Here is a 19,112-nt window from a genome sequence, read left to right as displayed (position 1 = left end):
TGGTTGGTGCAGACTCGGTAGGCCGAAGGCTCTGTTTCCATGCTGTATCACTAAACTAAACTAAACTGATGACATTGAAACATATCTCCAACTCCTCTTTCCCACCTTCTCAATAAATACTTTTGGTTTTTGGATGATTGTATTTATTAATTTTTAATGTTTTCATGAATTTACACTCATTGTTTAATTCATTTCGCCCTCCGTATAAACATTTCTGAACATCAGCAGCATTTGCATGAATTGAATCAGCAGTCTCACATCACCTTTGTAACCACATGGATGTGTGTGAGATGGTGAAGCTGAACGATTGGCTTTGCCATCTGTCGGGAGCTTTTCTCAGCAGCTTCATCAGTTCAACTTGCTTTGCTGGATCCATGTGACTTGATGACATCCATCAAGGCCCTTCCACCATGCCGGCCCATGCAGTGAGGTGCAGGAGGCTTTCATGTGTGGATACACACGAGGCTAGTCTGGGTCGCTGGGTATTCAAGTGGCAAGTGCTGGCAGTGGGCTCTTAGGTTTGTCAGTCATAGGAGCAGAATTAGGCCATTTGGCCCATCGTCTACTCGGCCATTCAATCATGGCTGATCTATCTCTCCCTCTCAAGCCCCTACTCACCATAACCCGACACCTTTACTAATCAAGAATCTGTCAATCTCCGCCTCCACTGCGTCTGTGACAATGACGTGCACTGCAATTAATGATCCAAATAATCACCAAATGATCCATAAGATAAGATAAGATAAGATAAGATACATTTATTGTCATTTGGACCCCTTGAGGTCCAAACGAAATGCCGTTTCTGCAGCCATACATACAAACACATAGACCCAAGACACAACATAATTTACATAAACATCCATCACATCGCTGTGATGGAAGGCCAAATAAACTTATTTCTCCACTGCACTCCCTCCCCCCCCTCGATGTCAGAGTCAAAGTCAAAGCCCCCGGCTGGCGATGGCGATTGTCCCGCGGCCATTTAAGCCACGCCGGGTGGTGCGAGGTCGCACACCGGGTCTTGGTGTTAGAGCCCCCGGTGTGCGCTCGCAGAGTCCCGCGGCCGTTCCAAGCCGCGCGGGGCAGTGATGTAGGCCCCGCTCCAGGAGCTCTTCAACCCCGCAACTCGGGCGGGGGAAGTCGCCGTTGCGAGAGCCCTGAAAAGCGGTCTCCCTCCAGGGACCCGCGGGCTCCCGGTGCCGCCGTCCACAGACCTGTCGTTGGAGCCTCCGACTCTCCGGTCGGGCCGCAGCAGCAGCAGCAGCAGCAGCGCTCCTCCACCGCTCCACCCGTTCCGGACTCGGCCAGCCCCGCGACGGCGACGGTGAGTTGTAGCACCAGAGTCCCCGGCTTCTTCCTGTTGGAGGCCGCTCCTCGTTGCGGCCCCAACGACAACGGAAACCCGACGAGAAAAGGTCGGGTCTCCAGTGCAGGGAGAGATTTAAAAAGTTTCCCCCCCACCCCCACCCCCCCACACACACACCCCAACAAAAAATAACAAAAACTACATTAAAACACAGACAGAAAAATAATAAAACGTGGACAGACTGCAGATGTATTTTGTCAAAGACCAGCACCACCCACTATGAATACATTGCCCTAATCTCTGTAAATGAAGTGTTTCAGTTTTAGTGCATCCCTGGAGCACCACCAATGACCTGAATCAGTGAGAATTTATGCATTTTCCCAATCGTTATGGACAACTTGATAATCATTTGTGAAATAGTGCACTAACAACAATGAAAAATTGTACCAATCATTAGAAACAAAAATAGCTGTTAATATGAATGATTTGATCAAACTGCAGTTAATGAATTGTGTCAATTGCTATTGAAAATTCTCATCTCTGTACACAACCTGCACTCTTTGGCCACTCTTTTGCTATTGAGGGAGTGCAGAGTAAAGGGCCTGTCCCACTTGGGTGTCATTTACGCATCAATTACGCGACATCCTAACAATTGGTTGGCGTGTCGTGAAGCACGCATGGCGTGTCGTGAAGCACGCATGGCGCATGGTGAGGCGCGGTGGCGTGTCGTGAAGCACGCATGGCGCGTGGCGAGGCGCGGTGGCGTATGCAGTAACGCGCGGCGCCCCAGGATTGTGGACTGCTCAAAACCCCCGCGTGACGTATCCCTTGTGCACGCTGATGTACTGATGGCGTATGCTGACGTACATAAATTAATTAATCAAACTCCAAATAGAATGCTAGTTATTGTCATTCAAACCCAGGTTTGAACAAAATTCCATTTCTACAGTTTTTCACATTCCAATCACAATGTGAAACGTGCAACCCGATATTCTCGCAATTACTACAAAACTGAAAAGCGAAGTTTATTTTAGCGGGTGAGGCAACATCTATGATGCTATGATGCTGCCTCACCCGCTGAGTTCCTCCAGCATTTTTGTCTACCTTCGATTTTTCCAGCATCTGCAGTTCTTTCTTAAACAGCTATGTTTATCTCCATTCTTTTGTGAACCTTTGTGCGAAAGTTATTTGTCCATAAACACTGTGGAGGCAGTTAGATATTTGTTGATGTGATTATTTGAAAGTTTGGGTTAATTGGCCAATGTACCTCACAGATTTGTGTTTAATTTTGGGGAGTTTTATGAAATCCAGCTGCGACCACAGATTTTCTGTTTCCCACTTACAGGCTACGGAAGAATCTGAAGTCATTAATTATCGTCCACCCATCCTGGTTTATCAGGACTGTGTTGGCAATATCCAGGCCTTTCATTAGGTAAGTCTAACTCTCACATATCTGCTTGACTTTGGTCACATTATGCCAACAATAACATCCATACACGTGTGTTTATTGACTCTGCCAGTAGCTGCAGTGTGTATTATACTGAGTTTCTAGGTTAAACAGAACAAGAATGTAATCCCTGATCAGCTGTGGCTGATTTATGACCAGTTGTACTAGAGGGTCCACAATAACTCAAAGCATCTCTAGACAAATAGGAACCAGATCAACCAGGATGCCCAGTGGCTCCACAAAGACTTGGAATAGGGTATGTGGGGTAAAACGTGCAGATGTGCAAGGTGTTATTCACAGTGAGAAAGATAGCAATAAGCTGCAACTGAGCAGAATGGGTGGTTTAGTGGCAGATTAAATATATTAATCTGACAGGATATACAATGACAATTAATGAAATTAATTTAAATGAAATGCTGCAGTTTTAAAGCATGTATATGTGCACAGAGCCTGGGTATTTTTCTGTATAAATTCTAGATAGTGACAGGGCATTTTCAGTGAGCAGTTAGTAAAAAAATATGCCTTTATGTATAAAAGCACAGAGGACAAATACAGGAAGGGTTTGTTGATCCTTTGTATAACACTGAAGATAGGCACAGAATGCTGGAATAACTCAGCGGGACAGGCAGCATCTCCGGAGAGAAGGAATGGGTGATGTTTCGGGTCAAGACCCTTCCCTGCTGAATATCCCGCGGTCTAAACATAAGCTTAGGGGCGACCGTGCCTTTGTGGTTGCAGCTCCTAGACTGTGGAACAGCATCCCCCTTCCCATCAGAACGAACAACCCCCTCCATCGACTCCTTTAAGTCAAGACTAAAAACTTATCTATACTCCCAAGCCTTTCCTGATGTCCACTGAGCGAGGGCTATATGTGTATATGTATGTAGTTTGTTTGTTTATACTATTCTTATAACAAATGTAAAACACTTTGGCCAACGAGAGTTGTTTTTTAAATGTGCTATATAAATAAATGTGACTTGACTTGACAGAGATTTCTCGACCTGAAACGTCTCATGTTCCTTTTATCCAGAAATGCTGCCTGACCCGCTGAGTTACTCCAGCATTTTGTACCTATCTTAGGCACTATAAAATAATGGCTGTACAGCATGTTGGTAATATATATATTGATGGAATGAACAGCAGAGACTATTCTTTAATCGACATGTTTCTGCCTGCATTGTTTTACAGTGTTAAGTTCATGAGTAAGATCCAGTACGCGTACACCCTCTCTGAAGTGGAGCAGGTGATTCCGATGGAACAGATGCAGATCCCAGAGTGTGTTTTACAGTACGTATCAACACTGGTGAACACAGGGCCTGTGACACGTTGGTCTGAGACGTCCTTGAAGGTTCTTTCCAGTGGCTTGGTTTCACACGCATTGAGCTGTGAGATACCAAGTCATAGAAACTAGAAAACCCAATTGCTAATCGGGATTTATTTACCGTTATACAGCAATAGGTTATAGTGCAAGGGCTAAGATCTGGATAAGATCAAAGTGTTTAGCCTGGTTTACAGCTTTGGTTTGGATTAACATGAGATCCTGTGGGAAGGTTGTTGTAATATTGGATTTGTGGCTGGAAAAAAGAGTCTATCAAAGCGACGTTGAATGTAAACTCCGCTTTTAAAACCATTGGTTATTGCTTCACACTCAGGCTGCAGGAAGAAGGGTTAATGTGACACTTGATATAGAGAGGTGTGATTATTACTATTTGTGTACAGTGTTGCAGTGCTGGGCTCTGGCAGTGATGCAGTGCTGGGCTCTGGCAGTGATGGGCTCTGGCAGTGATGCAGTGCTGGGCTCTGGCAGTGATGCAGTGCTGGGCTGGCAGTGATGCAGTGATGGGCTCTGGCAGTGATGTGCTCTGGCAGTGCTGGGCTCTGGCAGTGTTGCAGTGCTGGGCTCTGGCAGTGTTGCAGTGCTGGGCTCTGGCAGTGTTGCAGTGCTGGGCTCTGGCAGTGATGCAGTGCTGGGCTCTGGCAGTGATGGGCTCTGGCAGTGATGCAGTGCTGGGCTCTGGCAGTGATGCAGTGCTGGGCTCTGGCAGTGTTGCAGTGCTGGGCTCTGGCAGTGTTGCAGTGCTGGGCTCTGGCAGTGTTGCAGTGCTGGGCTCTGGCAGTGATGGGCTCTGGCAGTGATGGGCTCTGGCAGTGCTGGGCTCTGGCAGTGATGCAGTGCTGAGCTCTGGCAGTGATGCAGTGCTGGGCTCTGGCAGTGTTGCAGTGCTGGGCTCTGGCAGTGATGCAGTGCTGGGCTCTGGCAGTGCTGGGCTCTGGCAGTGATGCAGTGCTGGGCTCTGGCAGTGATGCAGTGCTGGGCTCTGGCAGTGATGCAGTGCTGGGCTCTGGCAGTGATGGGCTCTGGCAGTGATGCAGTGCTGGGCTCTGGCAGTGATGCAGTGCTGGGCTCTGGCAGTGATGCAGTGCTGGGCTCTGGCAGTGATGCAGTGCAGAGACTGCCTGTGAAAGTTGGTGCAGGCTGGGCTGAGTGAATGAGGCAGACATTGAGCGCTGGGATATTGGGCTCAGGACCCCACCCTGGTCGGCATGATGACCGTGAGCCACTGCTGGAACCTGTGGGGCGGTAGAGTTGCTGCCTCACAGCTCCAGAGACCCGGGTTCCATCCGGACCACGGCTGCTGTCCGTACGTAGTTTGTACGTTCTCCCCGTGACCTGCGCGGGTTTTCTCCGGGAGCTCCGGTTTCCTCCCACACTCCAAAGGGTTTTAGGTTGATTGGGTTCTGTAAATTGTCCCCAGTGTGTAGGGGAGAGCTCATGTATGCATGATCACTGGTCAGTGTGGACTCGATGGGCTGAAGGGCCTGTTTTCCATGCTGTATCTCTAAACTAAATTGACCTAGCAGGACTTGCTTCATGTTGACAGATCATCCAGATCCTACCGTCTCCCTTGGATGTTATAGTCATAGTGTGACACAGGCCTGTGGAAACAGGCCCAACCTGCCCACATTGGCCAACCTGTCCCAGCTACACTAGTCCCACCTGTCAGCGTTTGGTCCCTATCCCTCCAAACCTGTCGTATCCATCATGTGATGTGATGGAGACTGTTTCCTTCCCCCTCTCTATGTTTCACAGAGAGCACTGGTGTGTGCAGTTATTTTGATTTAAGTGTAAAAGTATGTGAAGTTTCCTAGATCCGATCAAATAATCGATAAATCCCAATCCTTGTAACTTTCAGGTTTGAAGAAGAAAGAATCAAAGCTAAGCGACCGAGGTAAGTAGTTGGCTGAAGTAACGCAAGTCGTTGGAGTTTCATTGTCTCACTGTTGAGTGGGTATTGGCTCTAACACTGTTGGCAGAGCTGCTCCACAGTGACCACCCAACACGTCGAGTCTGAAGAAGGGTCTCCCATTCCCTCTCTCCAGAGATGCTGCCTGTCCTGATGAGTTATTCCAGCATTTTGTGTCTACATTTGGTTTTAACCAACATCTGCAGTTCCTTCCTATGCCCATGGGACTTTGGTTCTGCTGAATCAACAGCTTTTTCATACCATCATGTTATCCATTATTATTAAACAAATATATTTTAATTTCACTTGTATATGTCACACAATGGTGTGGTAAATGTGTTAGTTACACTCCAGCGAGTCTAAATGGCAAAGGAGGCCTGACAGTTTCTGGATTAGTACGGGTGTCAAGGGTTATGGGGTTAAGGCAGAAGAATAGGGTTGAGAGGGAGAGATAGATCAGCCATGATTGAATGACGGAGTAGACTAGATGGGCTGAATGGCCTAATTCTGCTCCTAGACCTCATGAGATCAAAACTGGTGATTTTCAGATTGTAAACTGCAGTTTTTTATGTTCAGAACAAGCTGAAACATGCAATCATTCTGGATGCCAGCTCCAGTCACTAATCTACCCACGCTCGCAGGAGTTCCCATCTCCAACCCTGGCTCGAGCTACAACCCCTGCCTCATGCTCTGGGCTAATGGCTGGCACACCGAGTCCTCTCACACCGAGTCCTCTCACACCGAGTCCTCTCACACCGAGTCCACTCACACCGAGTCCTCTCACACCGAGTCCACACACACCGAGTCCACACACACCGAGTCCTCTCACACCGAGTCCTCTCACACCGAGTCCTCTCACACCGAGTCCTCTCACACAGAGTCCTCTCACACCGAGTCCTCTCACACCGAGTCCTCTCACACCGAGTCCTCTCACACCGAGTCCACTCACACCGAGTCCACTCACACCGAGTCCACTCACACCGAGTCCACTCACACCGAGTCCTCTCACACCGAGTCCTCTCACACCGAGTCCTCTCACACCGAGTCCTCTCACACCGAGTCCTCTCACACCGAGTCCTCTCACACCGAGTCCTCTCACACCGAGTCCTCTCACACCGAGTCCTCTCACACCGAGTCCTCTCACACCGAGTCCTCTCACACCGAGTCCACTCACACCGAGTCCACTCACACCGAGTCCACTCACACCGAGTCCACTCACACCTAGTCCACTCACACCGAATCCTCTCACACCGAGTGCTCTCACACCGAGTCCACTCACACCCGAGTCCACTCACACCGAGTCCACTCACACCGAGTCCTCTCACACCGAGTCCTCTCACACCGAGTCCTCTCACACCGAGTCCACTCACACCGAGTCCACTCACACCGAGTCCACTCTCACACCTAGTCCTCTCACACCGAATCCTCTCACACCGAGTCCTCTCACACCGAGTCCTCTCACACCGAGTCCTCTCACACCGAGTCCTCTCACACCGAGTCCTCTCACACCGAGTCCTCTCACACCGAGTCCACTCACACCGAGTCCTCGCACACAGAGTCCACTCACACCGAGTCCACTCACACCGAGTCCACTCACACCGAGTCCACTCACTCACACGAGTCCACTCACACCTAGTCCACTCACACCGAATCCTCTCACACCGAGTCCTCTCACACCGAGTCCTCTCACACCGAGTCCTCTCACACCGAGTCCTCTCACACCGAGTCCTCTCACACCGAGTCCTCTCACACCGAGTCCACTCACACCGAGTCCTCTCACACCGAGTCCTCTCACACCGAGTCCACTCACACCGAGTCCACTCACACCGAGTCCACTCACACCGAGTCCACTCACACCGAGTCCACTCACACCGAGTCCTCTCACACCGAGTCCACTCACACCGAGTCCACTCACACCGAGTCCACTCACACCCACACCACAGTCCACTCACACACCGAGTCCTCTCACACCGAGTCCTCTCACACCGAGTCCACTCACACCGAGTCCACTCACACCGAGTCCACTCACACCGAGTCCACTCACACCTAGTCCACTCACACCGAATCCTCTCACACCCGAGTCCTCTCACACCGAGTCCTCTCACACCGAGTCCTCTCACACCGAGTCCTCTCACACCGAGTCCTCTCACACCGAGTCCTCTCACACCGAGTCCTCTCACACCGAGTCCACTCACACCGAGTCCTCTCACACCGAGTCCTCTCACACCGAGTCCTCTCACACCGAGTCCACTCACACCGAGTCCACTCACACCGAGTCCACTCACACCGAGTCCACTCACACCTAGTCCACTCACACCGAATCCTCTCACACCGAGTCCTCTCACACCGAGTCCTCTCACACCGAGTCCTCTCACACCGAGTCCTCTCACACCGAGTCCTCTCACACCGAGTCCTCTCACACCGAGTCCACTCACACCGAGTCCTCTCACACAGAGTCCTCTCACACCGAGTCCTCTCACACCGAGTCCACTCACACCGAGTCCACTCACACCGAGTCCACTCACACCGAGTCCACTCACACCTCACACCGAATCCTCTCACACCGAGTCCTCTCACACCGAGTCCACTCACACCGAGTCCACTCACACCGAGTCCACTCACACCGAGTCCTCTCACACCGAGTCCTCTCACACCGAGTCCTCTCACACCGAGTCCTCTCACACCGAGTCCACTCACACCGAGTCCACTCACACCGAGTCCACTCACACCGAGTCCACTCACACCTAGTCCACTCACACCGAATCCTCTCACACCGAGTCCTCTCACACCGAGTCCTCTCACACCGAGTCCTCTCACACCGAGTCCTCTCACACCGAGTCCTCTCACACCGAGTCCTCTCACACCGAGTCCACTCACACCGAGTCCTCTCACACAGAGTCCTCTCACACCGAGTCCTCTCACACCGAGTCCTCTCACACCGAGTCCTCTCACACCGAGTCCACTCACACCGAGTCCACTCACACCGACTCACACCGAATCCTCTCACACCGAGTCCTCTCACACCGAGTCCACTCACACCGAGTCCACTCACACCGAGTCCACTCACACCGAGTCCTCTCACACCGAGTCCTCTCACACCGAGTCCTCTCACACCGAGTCCACTCACACCGAGTCCACTCACACCGAGTCCACTCACACCGAGTCCACTCACACCTAGTCCACTCACACCGAATCCTCTCACACCGAGTCCTCTCACACCGAGTCCTCTCACACCGCGTCCTCTCACACCGAGTCCACTCACACCGAATCCTCTCACAGAGCATGGGCGCTGACCAGCGATCACCAACGCATAAGCACTACCTTACACACTAGGAACAATTTACCGAAGCCAATTAACCTACACACCTGCACGCCTTTGGTGTGGGAGGAAATCCGATCACCGGGTGAAAACCCACGCGGTCACGGGGAGAACGTACAAACTCCGTACAGACAGCACCCGTATAATATAACCGTATAACCATATAACAATTACAGCACGGAAACAGGCCATCTCGACCCTTCTAGTCCGTGCCGAACACGTATTCTCCCCTAGTCCCATATACCTGCGCTCAGACCATAACCCTTCATTCCCTTTCCCGTCCATATAACGATCCAATTTAGTTTTAAATGATAAAAATGAACCTGCCTCCACTACCTTCACTGAAAGCTCATTCCACACAGCCACCACTCTCTGAGTAAAGAAGTTCCCCCTCATGTTACCCTTAAACTTATGTCCCTTAATTCTCAAGTCATGTCCTCTTGTTTGAATCTTCCCTACTCTCAGTGGGAAAAGCTTATCCACGTCAACTCTGTCTATACCTTTCATCATTTTAAAGATCTCTATCAAGTCCCCCCTTAACCTTCTGCGCTCCAAAGAATAAAGCCCTAACTTGTTCAACCTTTCTCTGTAACTTAGTTGCTGAAACCCAGGCAACATTCTAGTAAATCTCCTCTGTACTCTCTCTATTTTGTTGACATCCTTCCTATAATTAGGTGACCAAAATTGTACACCATACTCCAAAATTGGCCTCACCAATGCCTTGTACAATTTTAACATTACATCCCAACTTCTATACTTAATGCTCTGATTTATAAAGGCCAGCACACCAAAAGCTTTCTTTACCACCCTATGTACATGAGATTCCACTTTCAGGGAACTGTGCACAGTTATTCCCAGATCCCTCTGTTCACCTGCATTCTTCAATTCCCTACCATTTACCATGTACGTCCTATTTTGATTTGTCCTGCCAAGATGTAGCACCTCACACTTATCATTGTAGTCAGGATCAAACCCAAATCTCCAGTGCTTTAAGGCAGCAACTCTACCCTTGTGCCACCGCGATGAGCTGCCTTTTATTGCTCTTTCAAGGAGTTAAAATGTTAGCTGTAGAATGCATTCAGTGATTTTACTGATATTGTTCAACTTTTGTAGATTTGTTGATCAATGCAGGATAGAAAAATAAATGTATTTTCTGTTTTTCTTCCTCTTGCCCTGATTTTACCCTGGAGATAGATTCCACAAATATTCACACAATGGTCACAGTGTGACGTGCCGAGTCAGCAAACTAGAATCCTCACCTGCCCCTCGTCTAAAGTCCGCACCATAACACAGGTCACTGGGGAACAAGTGGGGTAAGGAGTTAGAGATCACATTGAATATTACCCCTCTACCCACAAGATCAGTGGGATGAATGAATTCAAGTGCTTGTATTTTCTGGAGCAGACTAATGCTGGGAGTTGAGGTGAAGCAAATGTAAATGTAACAGATGAAGTGGCAACATGCCGTGTACCAAGGCAGCATTGCATAGTATCACACGGTGTGGAAACAGGCCCTTCGGCCCAACTTGTCCACACCGGCCAACATGTCCCATCTAGACTAGTCTCACCTGCCTGCGTTTGGCCCATATCCCTCCAAACCTGTCCTATCCATTTACCTGTCTAAATGTTTCTTAAACGTTGCGATGGTCCCTGCCTCAACTACCTCCTCCAGCCGATCAGTTCCTTTCATTAATGAGATTTATTTGGGATATTTTACAGGACAGAGGAAAATGAAAACACAACTGAGAAAAACAGGTAATATGGTCATTCTTTAATCCAATTAGATTTGTCTATTGTCATTGGCAAGGGGGCAATGAAGATCCTTGTTCATACAAGTACAGGAATGATAAATACAGCAGTGAGGGTAACGCAGCAGAACGGTGCAAGATTGTGTTGCAGAAGGTGCAGGAGAATGTTAGCTAGACAGAAAATGCTGGAGAAACTCAGCGGGTTTCAGAAGCAGCATCGATGGAGCGAAGGAATAGGCGACGTTTCAGGTCGAGACCCTTCTTCAGACTAGAATATTAGAGTACAATATCAGAATAACCGGGATGGGTGAGTGTGAGTATCGTGTATCATCTTCCCACTAACTGGGTAACAAAAGCTTTTCACTGTACCTCGGTGTACATGACAATAAGCTGAACTGAGCTGAAGTGTATGTAGCAGCGCCTCCTGCTGGGAGTGTGAGAGAGGTCATTGATTCAGAAGGGTCAATAGATAATAGGTGCCCGAGTAGGCCATTCGGCCCTTCGAGCCAGCACCGCCATTCAATGTGATCATGGCTGATCATCCACAATCAGTACCCCGTTCCTGCTTTCTCCCCATATCCCATGATTCCTTTATCCCTAAGAGCTATATCTAACTCTCTCTTGAAGACATCCAGTGAATTGGCCTCCACTGCCTTCTGTGGCAGAGAATTCCACAGATTCACCACTCTCTGGGTGAAAAGGTTTTTCCTCATCTCAGTCCTAAATGGCCTACTCCTTATTCTTAAACTGTGACCCCTGGTTCTGGACTCCCCCCAACATTGGGAACATTATTCCTGCATTGAGCCTGTCCAATCCCTTAATAATTTAATATGTTTCTATGACCCCCTCTCATCCTTCTAAATTCCAGTGAATAGAAGCCCAGTTGATCCATTCTTTCATCATATGTCAGTCCCGCCATCCTGGGCATTAACCTGGTGAAACTACACTGCACTGCCTCGATTGCAAACCGGCTGGTGACAACCTATGACAGGACCCACGTCAGGAGAAGTCAAGCTACGCTCATTGGCGTCAAACCCACTGTGGTCTAAACATTTACAACATGTTGAAAATTTAGCGGCGACCAGAAATACGCTACGACTTTTTGCGCGGCTGAGGAGACGACTCCCGGTGACCACCGCAAACATGTGGCGACAAACTAGTCACCTGTAGTTGCCTAAAACATAGCCTAAGTGGGACAGGCCCTTAAGACCAGAGAATGTCTAAAGAACCAAATAAGTCAGTCTGTTTCTGAAGGGGAAATGTGTTAGAGTTGACTTGGCATTTTTGTAACTTGGTTATGCAGGAACTAATAATATTTTCCTTTCTCTAACTCAGATCCGGAACTGCAGTGGAAGGGCAGGAGTAAAGGTTTGTAGCAAGCAGCATTTATAATCAGCTCTGGGTCAAATGGCTTCTTTCTGTACTATTCCAGTATAAAACTGTGCAAGAGGAAGTTGTAACTGTGTACGCTGACTCTAAATCTAAGCTTGATTTCTCTGTTGTCATCATTGTTAACTTCCCATTTTATACCCTCTAATAGCCTGTCTAAATGATGCTGCATTGAATCTGCCCGACAATGACCTGCTTCCCCTTATGCTCCGTGTCACTGACTTGGATGGTCCATCAAGCCAGAATTAAAAAGTTATTTCACATCACTCCACAGTCTTGCTTCATCTCCTCTCTACAATTGCTGCTCCCTTGAACTCTCTGAGGATAGACACAAAATGCTGGAGTAACTCAGTGGGTCAGGCAGCATCTCAGGGGAAAGGGCAGCTTCACCCTCCAGACCTCTTCAACTCTCCAGTTCTTTCACTCTGCTCGTGTTAATTCCACCGACCATCGTGGTAGCAAATCATTCAAACATCTTGATCATTCCCTTAAATTCCCAGCTAACTCACGCAGTCTCACTTCAGTGTAGTTTAGTTTAGAGGGCCAGTGTGGAAACATGCCCAACAGCCCCACTAAGTCCACACCGACCAGCGATCCCCGCACACTAACACTATCCTACACACACTGGGGACAATTGACAATTTTACCAAGTCAATTAACCTACAATCCTGCACGTCTTTGGTGTGTGGGAGGAAACCGGAGCACCCAGAGAAAATGCACACAGGTCACGGGGAGAACGTGCAAACTCCGTACAGACAGCACCCGTAGTCGGGATCGAACCCGGATCTCTGGCGCTGAGAGGCAGCAACTCTACCGCTGTACTATTGTGTCACCCACTTCTTCTTGATTAAACCTTTAATAATCTTCTCAAAGCCCAATTATTCATCCAGCTTTCATGTCACCTCCGTCTTTGCCTGTGTGTAAATGTAATGTAATTATGTGAAGCACTTTGGGGTCAATGCAAGTTGACTGAAAATGTGCTATATAAATAAGATTATTATATATATATTATTATTATTGCCACGACTTCATGCTCATTGCTTCATTCATTTCTCTCTCTATTTTTCAATAACCATTCTGTCCTATAAATGGATTTTAAGTCAGGATGTTCCTTCAGCAGGCTTCAGATTTTGCCTGAACGGAAGTACATTTAGTATTTTGAAAAATGTATTCTTACGAGGTATTCTTTGACTACAGGCTTAAATTCTTAATTATTTGAAACAGTGAGTGTGAAAGCTTAATTCCGGTTTGTGCCATTTGTACGTCAACTAATCCCACAGTCACCTAGAAACCCCAAAACAGCAGCTGAGTCATTCATATCACGTCGAGTAAACATGGTAGAGAATGCAACTATTAGTAAGTCACATTGAGAATCCTTGAGGTCTGAAGAAGGGTCTCGACCCGAAACATCACCCATTCCTTCTCTCCAGAGATGCTGCCTGTCCCGCTGAGTTACTCCAGCTTTTTGTGTCTACCTCGAGAATACAGATTATTATAAAAGTCCATCTATTTTCCTTATAACTCTTTGGGAAGAAAATGTAGTGTTTTTACTGGTTCCAGATCTGATGTAATTTTACTCCTATATGTTTAACACTTCACATCCCCCCCTGGAACAGCAAGGCACTCGCTTGCATCAAAATTGTGTTGACCTTCACAAATCCAGCAACTTGCCCTGAGTAGGGGAATCGAGAACCAGAGGACATAGGTTCAAGGTGAGGGGGGGAAAGATTTAATAGGAGCACAAAGGGTGGTGGGTGTATGGAACAAGCTGCCGGAGAGGCAGGGACTATCGCAATCTTTAAGAAACATTTAGACAGGTACATGGATAGGACAAGTTCAGAGGGATATGGGCCAAACGCAGGCAGGTGGGACTAGTGTAGATGGGCAAGTTGGGCCGAAGGGCCTGTTCCTATGCTGTATGACTGTCTAACATCAGGAACAAAGCCCACTCCCAGCTTCAAGATGACTCACCATTGTTGTTTTGATTAAAAGCCATCTCATAGCCGCCCACATCCATCAAGGGAATTTTAATAATTCCAATGGAAACAGCTGGAGATGTGCAGCAAGTCCGGCAGCATTGTCCGGCAGAGATAAGCAGTTAATGATACATGTTTGTGCCTTCAATGCAGGTTTAATGACATAGAAAGTTAACTGTTTCTTTCTCCTCTCTCCACAGATGCTGCCCGACTTGCTGAGTATTTCCAGCACTTTCTTTTTTTCCCCCCTGCGGTACCTTGTTTTTTGTGAATGAAAAAACAATTTCTTGACAGTATTAAAAGGGTTTTGTCCGTGTTGTGAGGAGATGATTTCAGTAATGGACAGTTAATTACATGTGGATATTCACTGGAAATGTGTAAAATTGCAGCGTTCTTGACTTGGAAAGTGGACACTGTTCTAGAGTCAGAGTGATAGAGTGCGGAAAGATACCCCTTGGTCACTGAGTCCACATTAAACCCCAGTTACACTGATATTCATCCTGACCCATTTTATGCATCAGCTCCCCCCCACTCAGTCACACTCATCTACACACTAGGGCAGTTTTCCACGACCAACCTGCATGTTTTGGGATGTGGGAGGAAATGGGAAGAGATTTGACTCGAGCAGATCTTCTGTATTTTTGTTTACTCTTCATCTAGACATCCCGTTGCTTGTCTGTGTATGTGTTAGCATTGGACAGGCTCAAACCCAGGCCACAATCACACACTACTTTTGTTGAAAGAACCAGACAGCTGTCTCTATTCCTCAATGCAGATTGTAATGTTATATCCACCTGCTGCAGCTTTACTGTGTTCCCCGAAACTAAATCACTGCAGAAATATCTTTCACACCAATCCAACAGTCTTCCTCAGCCCAGATACACTTGAAAATGGAAAGAAATGCTGATAATGTGAGAGGGATTGGGAGCTGTAAAGATTGTCAAAGACCATTGTGTTCCTGTATTGTGGATTTGAAGTAATCAGATTTACACGATGTCTAAAGTATAACATGCAAGAGGATGGAACTTATTTTCCAAAATAATCTTTTGAATACGGAATATCATCATAATCATAATTGTCATTTACTAGCTAAGTATGTTTAGCAACACACGAGGAACTTGATTTGCCGTTCAGTCAAACCAAAAAAGCAACAACACACACAACTACATAAAATTTGACATAAACATCCACCACAGCGACTCCTCCACATTCCCCACTGTGATGGGAGGGAATAAAGTCTTATCTTCTTTCCTCCATCCTCCCGCAGTCGGGGGAGTCGAACCACCCACAGCCGGTGATCGAGCTCCCAAGTCGGGGCGGTCGAACTACTGCGGCTTGGAGCTCCCGAAGTCGGTCGCTGACCAGGGACCGCGAGCTCCGTAATGTTAAAGTCCGCAGCACCCGCAGGTTGGAGCAGCAAAGGCCGACTCCCGGCAAAGGGACGGCCCACTGCGAGAAGTTCAAGTCCACAGGCTCCATGGTTTTGGAGATCTAGAAGTCCCAGCTGGAGGCTGCCAGCTCCACCATGTTAGGCCGCAGTGCAGACGGAGATACAACACAGAAACAGTTGCATCTCAGTGAAGGAAAGAGATGAGAGTCTCCTCCACCCGGCCCACCACATAATACAAACTAAAGATAAACTAAAACATACATTTTACAACAAAATAAACACACAAAGAAGGAGAAATACAAAGCCATCGTGTTTAATATATTAAGCTAACTGTAAGTTAGAAGAAAGTAAATCCACAAATGGCAGTGTAGTGCAGCAGAGGAGGGTACAAGTTAGAGACCCTATTGTTTGTTTGACCTCCTCTCCTATCCATCGCTGCAGTGTGCCGCATGTCCCTGTGTGTTGATCTCAATGCTTGTGATACCTGGCTGAAGTGGCCAAGCTTCACGTGTGGGCTGAGACAGAGAATGCAACCAGGATATTGAACTGGATGTTAACAGCAGTTGCTGCAAAATACCTTCACACAACATCCACTTCCTCACCGAGATGAAGAATAGAAATAGTGAGTTTCCTCATTGGAAATTAGCAGGTTAATGACTCGGTTACATGAGTGGATGCAAGGTGGTATCTTTAGTAGTAACTTTGGTCCCTTTTATTGGGAACACGGGCAGGTGGGACCAGTGTAGATGGTTCACGTTGGCCGGGGCGGGCAAGATGGGCCGAAGGGCCTGTTTCCACGCTGTATCACTCTGTGACTCTGTGACAGTGCTGGGGAAGCAACAACCACACTATCAAGGTTGAAATATTCAATCTTCAAGATATTCAATATTTAAAAAAATTATTGAAGTAAGTATTTTGGCCATAAAACCATCTCGTTATTTTTCTGTTCTAGGAAGTTGAGAAGTTTCACGTCATAGATTGGAATTCAGAGAAAACAGGATGAAGTTCTTGGCAAAGTTGTTGTGAAATTTCTGACACAAGTTGTATAGTTTGTCAATGGTTGATTTTCACTCTGTGTCACTGACTATAGGATCCAGACACTGGGCTAGGATCATCTAAATTCTGTGGCCACTAATCATGTGGCTCACATCGTCACATGGAAGGAAGTATGTAGGGTTAAGGTCGTAATTCTGTTGTCACCACATCTCCTTTTTATATAAATTATTTAGTACTTTGGTTTTGCCAACCTTGTTCCTCCCCGTCCTCTCCTGAAGCACCACCATCCATTGCTCTGTCATTAGTCTCAAAGGCACCAGCCCCCCCCCCACCCCCCCCCCAACTACACATCAGCCTCCATGTCCAATGTCAGCAGCATCTTGTCAAGGTATCTCAGCCGCCTCGTCTCCACAAGCCGAGACTCCTGCAGCTTCTGAATAAAACCCACCTCTGACTGAAAGCTTTGAGGCTTTGAAGTGAATTAAGCTCCAAATGTTCTTAATCCACTTGCCTTGAATGATAAGGATATGCAGGAGATTATTTCATCAGTTGGCCTCTGTGGAAAAAGTGTGTAGCCAGATAAATGTTTCAAAGCACCTGACCCATGAATATTGGAGAAGGGTTTTGGTGCAGGTTTGTTACATTCCAATGAGTAGTTGGGACAAAGGTGGTCAAGTTATTATTTAACACTAACCGCAGTAATTGCAATGAAAATGAAATGAGTGCTGTTGTCCAGGTTGGAGCTGGTTTGTTGCGACCAGCATGTTCTCAGATTCAGTGAGGAAGGTCTCACTTTGGTCGCTGTGGAGTAACGAGCTTTGCCAATGCATTGTGCGGACTGTGCAAAGCTCTCCCTGGTGTTTTGAGCTTGCTCTGTGGGCTCCAGTTGCCAACTCTGCTGCTTGGTGGGAGAATGTCGGTCAAACTGGGCAAGTAATCAGTGATTGGGTAGCCGGTCATCACTGGACGTCATAACTCACACATGGAGAAGGTGCAAGATGCTGCTGCATCAGGCAGCAAGAGACAACAGGGGCAACAGCACACAGTTCTACTGGACACAGTACTGGCCAGTGTGCAAGGCCAATGTAGTGGAGCCTGACTCAGAGAAAGACAACTGCTGACAATCACAGTTCTAAATGCCCAATGATGGGTCACTTACTGCAAGTATATGTTGGTGAATCTCATTGTAATTGTCTGTTACGGTTAACACTTGCATTGTTTTAAACAGTTTTTGATTGGTTTCTTCATGACTAATATTCTCAGATAGCCGAGTTAAATTCCAGCTGTGGAATAACTGCTTGCTCCGTCCCAGCAGTGTGAAGGCTTACTGTGTAATCACCAGCCGCAGACATTGTGACGTGCTGGATGTATCTATTCCATATTGTATAATCTTAAAGGTGGCTCCTTGATGATGTTTTGCCTATTGTCTGTTTCAAGACTTTTCGTAGAAAACCTCAATGAAATATGTTGATCTTCTCGTTGGGTATCTATCTTACTGTCAGATTCTTCACGCCAATGTTTTCAAACTATGGACTTTCCCACATGCAACAGTGGGGAAACGACAATCTCCCCCAAATGGAAGGGTTCTCTGGTCAATGGAAATGGACAGCTGCATGAATTCCAGGAATTGCGAAAGGTCCCACCTTTGAATGACATCTGGGACACATTCCTGCTCTGCAGGAATTTTGTTTAGTTCAGAGATACAGTGAGGAAACAGGCCCTTCGGCCCGTCGAGTCCGCACCGACTAGCGATCCCCACAGCAACACTATCCTACACACACACACACACACACACACTAGGGACAATTTACATTTACACCAAGCCAATTAAGCTACAAACCTGCACGTCTTTGGAGTGTGGGGGGAAACCGAAGATTCCGAAGACAACCCACGCAGGTCTCGGGGAAAACGTACAAACTCCGCACAGACAGCACCCGTAGTCAGGATCTAACCCGGGGCTCTGGCAAATCCTTTTGTGAATGAATCCTTTCATGACGCTAGTATTCAAAATAATGCATTTTCCTCCTCCTCCCATTTACCTGTAAGATCCAACATCTTGATGGACAATTCATTCAAAGCCTAACTGGTCCTGGAGTGTTGAGCAGGCTTACATTCAATGTCTTTATGCCCTATCCATAGACAGTGGGGAGGCTGTTGGAGTTATATAGATACATAGACAATAGGTGCAGAAGTAGGCCATTCAGCCCTTCTAGCCAGCACCGCCATTCAATGTGATCATCCACAATCAGTACCCTGTTCCTGCCTTCTCCCCAAACCCCTTGATTCCGCTAGCTCTA

General features: G+C 47.6%; 1 protein-coding gene across 3 annotated transcripts in view; it reads left to right on the top strand.

Moving 5' to 3' along the window:
* LOC129710969 (caytaxin-like) overlaps positions 1 to 19,090 on the top strand; it is a 49,204-nt gene extending 30,114 nt beyond the window's left edge. For all 3 annotated transcript variants that reach the window (XM_055658299.1, XM_055658298.1, XM_055658300.1), the window contains 6 exons: positions 2,652 to 2,738; positions 3,942 to 4,040; positions 5,948 to 5,983; positions 11,036 to 11,071; positions 12,400 to 12,432; positions 14,630 to 19,090. In XM_055658299.1, the coding sequence (XP_055514274.1) occupies positions 2,652 to 2,738; positions 3,942 to 4,040; positions 5,948 to 5,983; positions 11,036 to 11,071; positions 12,400 to 12,430 (289 nt within the window). In that variant the 3' untranslated portion in view covers positions 12,431 to 12,432; positions 14,630 to 19,090. The remainder of the gene's footprint in view (positions 1 to 2,651; positions 2,739 to 3,941; positions 4,041 to 5,947; positions 5,984 to 11,035; positions 11,072 to 12,399; positions 12,433 to 14,629) is intronic.
* Positions 19,091 to 19,112: the final 22 nt, after the last annotated feature.

The sequence above is a fragment of the Leucoraja erinacea genome, chromosome 29, assembly GCF_028641065.1.
Source record: "Leucoraja erinacea ecotype New England chromosome 29, Leri_hhj_1, whole genome shotgun sequence".
Lineage (NCBI taxonomy): Eukaryota > Metazoa > Chordata > Chondrichthyes > Rajiformes > Rajidae > Leucoraja > Leucoraja erinaceus.
The sequence above is the reverse complement of the archived record's forward strand: the minus strand, read 5'-3'. Positions and strand labels throughout refer to the sequence as shown.